Source organism: Oncorhynchus kisutch, linkage group LG24 (genome assembly GCF_002021735.2).
Source record: "Oncorhynchus kisutch isolate 150728-3 linkage group LG24, Okis_V2, whole genome shotgun sequence".
NCBI lineage: Eukaryota > Metazoa > Chordata > Actinopteri > Salmoniformes > Salmonidae > Oncorhynchus > Oncorhynchus kisutch.
The window spans coordinates 9499247-9504867 of record NC_034197.2 but is presented as its reverse complement, the minus strand read 5'-3'; the positions used below and the strand labels follow the sequence as shown (position 1 = coordinate 9504867).

The 5621-nt window shown below is 46.7% G+C and overlaps 1 protein-coding gene across 2 annotated transcripts in view; it reads right to left on the bottom strand.

Annotated features, from left to right (window-relative positions):
• Positions 1-5621, bottom strand: part of LOC109868994 (extended synaptotagmin-1) — a 27747-nt gene that overhangs the window by 9773 nt on the left and 12353 nt on the right. For both annotated transcript variants that reach the window (XM_031803757.1, XM_020458797.2), the window contains exons 14-17: positions 5469-5540; positions 5255-5341; positions 4633-4782; positions 3943-4128 (exon numbers count right to left, since the gene is read on the bottom strand). In XM_031803757.1, coding sequence (XP_031659617.1) covers positions 3943-4128; positions 4633-4782; positions 5255-5341; positions 5469-5540 — 495 coding nt within the window. The remainder of the gene's footprint in view (positions 1-3942; positions 4129-4632; positions 4783-5254; positions 5342-5468; positions 5541-5621) is intronic.

Here is a 5621-nt window from a genome sequence, read left to right as displayed (position 1 = left end):
AGAGGGAGAGATCGAGAGGAGAGAAGAGAGAGAGAGAGGGGCAGAGAAGGAGAGATAGATAGAGAGAGAGAGAGAGAGAGAGAGAGAGAGGGCAGAGAAGGAGAGATAGATAGAGAGAGAGGGGCAGAGATAGATAGATAGAGAGAGAGAGGGGCAGAGAGGGATAGATAGAGAGAGAGGGGCAGAGATAGATAGATAGAGAGAGAGAGAGAGGGGCAGAGAGGGAGAGATCGAGAGAGTGCATGTGTGTAGTGTTCAACATTAGGAGGCTCCACAAAGATCAAATCTGAACGCGTACTTGAGCTTCCTAAAACGCATGGAACTTATTGTAAATACACTTTTTTTTTCTTCATGGATTACCTTTTAAAGTGGCATGAACACAACCAGTCATGATGTTGTCATCTGATTGTCAAACAAATCCCTTCAGAAAATAGGCTAACGTTACCTGTGCGCAGACACTCAAAAAATGATTCCAGCATCCAAACACCGTACACCCTCCATCTTGATTTGTGGAAAGAGACATCATTTACAAAACACCAAACATGGTTGTGATTCGGCGATTGTCATTAGGCCTACACTCTGAATTAATTGATGCGGCTTGCTGACAAATTGCCCTTTTTTGTAAGAAAAAAAAAGTTGTGACACCTGAAAAGGAACTGAAATACGGGATGCAAATACAGTCGTGTCTGTTCCGAACTCATCTGCTCGGGAAACTGAGGGCCCAGTTGATAATGTTGCAAGTTCCCTAGCGGGCTGGACCCAGTCAATACAATGTTGCAAGTTCCCTAGCAGGCTGGACCCAGTCAATACAATGTTGCAAGTTCCCTAGCGGGCTGGACCCAGTCAATACAATGTTGCAAGTTCCCTAGCAGGCTGGACCCAGTCAATACAATGTTGCAAGTTCCCTAGCGGGCTGGACCCAGTCAATACAATGTTGCAAGTTCCCTAGCAGGCTGGACCCAGTCAATACAATGTTGCAAGTTCCCTAGCGGGCTGGACCCAGTCAATACAATGTTGCAAGTTTCCCTAGCAGGCTGGACCCAGTCAATACAATGTTGCAAGTTCCCTAGCGGGCTGGACCCAGTCAATACAATGTTGCAAGTTCCCTAGCAGGCTGGACCCAGTCAATACAATGTTGCAAGTTCCCTAGCAGGCTGGACCCAGTCAATACAATGTTGCAAGTTCCCTAGCGGGCTGGACCCAGTCAATACAATGTTGCAAGTTTGCTAAGGAAAGCTCAAGACAGACAGAGAGAGGCAGACAGAGAGAGGCAGACAGGCTGAGTAGAGAGATGAATGCCATTGAAGAACCTGAACCAACTGTCACTGGTTTAAACCAGCTGGAATAAGAGTTTATCTTCATATTTACCACTATAGCAGGACAAAATTACGTTTGAACCAAATAGGAGAATTTGTTCAATTAGAGACACCCCCCCCCCCCCCCCCCACACACACACAAGTTGGACTGCTTTGAATTAATGGGAGCTCATGTCTCATTCAGGGGGGGGGGGGGGGGGGGCTGAGCCCTCCCTGACCCTTTCTGAGTGTAGATCGTGGCTCCTGCCCCCCTCCTCTCTCTCTCTTAACCTAGGTTTTATTATCTCAGGTCATAAATTCCTGTCAGAGACTCTCTCCCCCTGGTCATGCAGAAAGAGAGGCTACACGTCTGGAAACGGTTCAACTCTGAGACTATCGATTCACTACAAGAAGGAGCTAATTCTAAACGACACTAATTACTAGTCTGCAGCTAGAAATGACGTAAACCTAGAACGAGAATACCGACAAACACCGAAGCATCTAATCTATGAGAACATTTCTGAATGACACTCTGAAGTAACCATTCTAACCACCTATAACCACGAAAGACTTTGTGACTTCAATGAAAGTTAACCAGAGAGACTCTGATGAACCCTACAGGACGATGGAGGATTCCAACAGAGGATTCCAGCAACAACGACATACGGGCGTAAATATTTATATGTTGCAATTATTCTCGAATGAGTGGCCGTTCATGTCATAAAGGATTAGCATTTCAATTAATATAATTCTAGACTGTGTGTAATGAATCCATTTTGTCTTTCCCGCTAATTCTCAGTCCCACCACTTTCCTTTTGTCTACCAAGATGTCATATCGGTTTAGCCCACTAGGGACTTTTCTATCATTGTTAGTAACCAATATCTACTGTTTGTTTGTTATGTATTTCTGTGATTATTTAGTTAGTTAGTAAATAAATAATTAAGCCAATTTGTATATCGCTGACTCATAATTTATGCTGGGGTTCGTGCAGATAACCAAGAATTTTACGACGTTTGGAACGAGACTAACAAGGTAATAATAATACATTAATGAGAATGACTAAACGATCTGAAGAGTTATATTCGGAAAATTATAGCTCCGTAAATCAACATTTTGCGTGGTGCCCCAACTTCCTAGTTAATTAACTTTACATGATTAGTTTTATCACGTAATAATATTTACACATAGAGAATTCACCCTCTACCCCCAGCTGTGCCCTGGACACCATATGTGAACTGATTGCCCCCCGTCTATCTTCAGAGCTCATGCTGCTAGGTGACCTAAACTGGGCCATGCTTAACACCCCGGGCATCCTACAATCTAAGCTTGATGCCCTCAATCTCACACAAATTATCAATGAACCCCAAATCCTTAAACACGGGCACCTGCATAGATATCATCCTAACCAACTTGCCCTCCAAATACACCTCCGCTGTTTTCAACCAAGATCTCAGCGATCACTGCCTGCATTCGTAATGGGTCTGCGGTCAAACGACCACCCCTCATCACTGTCAAACGCTCCCTAAAACTCTTCAGTGAACAGGCCTTTCTAATCGACCTGGCCCGGGTATCCTGGAAGGATATTGACCTCATTCTGTCAGTAGAGGATGACTGGGTATTCTTTAAAAGTGCATTCCTCACCATCTTAAATAAGCATGCCCCATTCAAAAAAATGTTGACCTCACATTAAGCATCTCCAATCCAAAATGAAATCTAGAATCGGCTTCCTATTTCGCAACAAAGCATCCTTCCCTCATGCTGCCAAACATACCCTCGTTAAAACTGAGCATCCTACCGATCCTCGACTTCGGCGATGTCATTTACATCTCAGACTCCTCCCTGGCCATTGTACCACACCTTAAATACCTTGGAAGCATCCACTCGGGAAGACTGCAACATCGACCAGGATATCCACAATCGGATCAAACAGGCATCATCCTCCTTTAGAAGGCTAAGGAAAAGGGTTTTCGACAACAGCAACCTTCACCTACCCACCAAAGTTGCAGTGTACCAGGCAGTATGTGTATCTTCACTCCTTTATGGACATGAAACGTGGGCAGTCTCCGGCCAACACTTAAAACAACTGGCGTCCTTTCGCATAAAATGCCTCCAACACATTTTAGACGTGACCTGGCAGGACAGTGTTCCGCACTCAAGAGATCCTCCAGAGGAACCAACTGGAAGAGCATTGAGGCGTCCATCACACGCAACCAGCTTAGATAGCTCGGCCATGCCATCGGATGCCAGAGGACCGCCTGCTAAGAAAGACGCTGTACGGACAGCTACAACTGGGACGTCGCTCTGCAGGTGGCCAGAAAAAAGCAGGCTAAAGGACCAAACGAAGACATCACTATAGGAGTGTGTTAGATGAACCCTGCCTCCCTCCAGACATGTTGCTCCCTCTGCCACAGAGAGTGCTGTTGGCCGATGTAAAAAAAGACTGAACGTCGCCTGGCGAAGCCACAGAGAAGACATATGACCAGGCCTGCACCGGCCTCAACGGAACAGGCCTTTGTGTTCTCCGTCTGTAGCAGACTGTGTGCATCCCGCATCGGATTATACAGTCATCAGTGAACACACAAGCTGTAGTGGAAGTCAGTGTTTGTGTGTGTGTGTGTGTGTGTGTGTTTCGGTTAGCGGACTCACCTCACTAGCAAAGTCCGAGTCAGGGGTGGTCTGCTGGGGTCGGGTGGGTACAGGTTTGGGGGCTCCACTCACTCCCCCAGGGCCCACCTCGGATGAGATACCCCCATCTCCTTGGCCTGACCCTGGGCTTAGGGGGTGAGGAGATACGGGGCTGGTGGGAGAGGCATCCTCATTTAAATACAGCACCTATATCAGGAGAGAGAAGAGAGGGAGATACTTAGTCGGAGACATACATTTTAGGACAGGTTATGTCATGGCATCACTGTGTGTGTGTGTGTTCCATGTGTGTGTGTGTGTTTGTAGGTGTGTGTGTGTATATATGTGTGTGTACTCATGCCTGCATGCACACGTGTGTGTTTGTAGGTGTGTGTGTGTATATATGTGTGTGTACTCATGCCTGCATGCACACGTCTGTGGTTGTAGGTGTGTGTGTGTATATATGTGTGTGTACTCATGCCTGCATGCACACGTGTGTGGTTGTAGGTGTGTGTGTGTATATATGTGTGTGTACTCATGCCTGCATGCACACGTCTGTGGTTGTAGGTGTGTGTGTGTATATATGTGTGTGTACTCATGCCTGCATGCACGCGTGTGTGTTTGCATGCTGCGCGTGCCTGTGTGTGTTTTCTGTGTATGCGCTGTGCTTCCTGTGCGTGCTTTCCTGCATTTGTGTGCATGCTCCCCACCCACCCTCAGAACAGCGTTGATATAGATGCGGCTGGCCTGGCCAGAGTTGTCCAGCTGAAACCACTGGTCCATGCTGAGGTCAGGACTAGCCAGCAGACGGGACAGAGGGATGGATAGACTGCCAAGTGATAGAGCCCGGTCATCATCCTTCACCTGGAGGGAGGAGGAGGAGGAGGAGGGAGGGGGGGGGGGGGGGGAGGAAGAGAGGCAGATGAGGAGGAGGTAAAAAGATGTGTGGATATGATTGACAGGTGGATAAGGGTGGATAAGGATTGATATTCTACAACAGTGGTGTGTGTCTGTGACATCTGCAGTAACAAGGATCCACTCATAACCACTGTGACCGTTAAGTCAATATTACGAGAGATAGTGATGGATAGAGAGAGAGAAAGAGATAGATAGAGAGAGAGAGAGAGAGAGAGAGAGAGACAGATTGATAGAGAGAAAGAGAGAGACAGAGATGGATGGAGAAAGACAGAGATGGATAGAGAGAGAGAAAGAGATAGATAGAGAGAGAGATGGAAAGAGAGCGAGAGACAGATTGATAGAGAGAAAGAGAGAGACAGAGACGGATAGAGAAAGACAGATTGAAAGAGAGAAAATAGGCTTGTGGCTCTCTTATCACCTGAATAGAAATTTCCTGTTTGCGAGGGTCCTGGATGTAGAATGTGAAGGCAACTTCCCACACTGGGTCAGTGGTAAGATAACAAGTCTAGGAACCATAGGGGACAGGATACAAGGTGATGGACCATGAGAGAAATACACTAACCTAGCACTTAAGGCAAATGGACACCATAGTAATTAAGACCTTCTGAGGGTCTATGGGGGTGAATTCCTACCTTACTCTCCTTGGTTGTGTCTTCTACGGACAGCTGCACCATGGGACTGGGGTCCTTGTTACCCTTTTTCATCTGAAGCCCAACAACATATCATACAGATTTGACACACGCCAGCAGTCAGCCACAGGGGTCATAACGAAGAGAAGCTTTCAC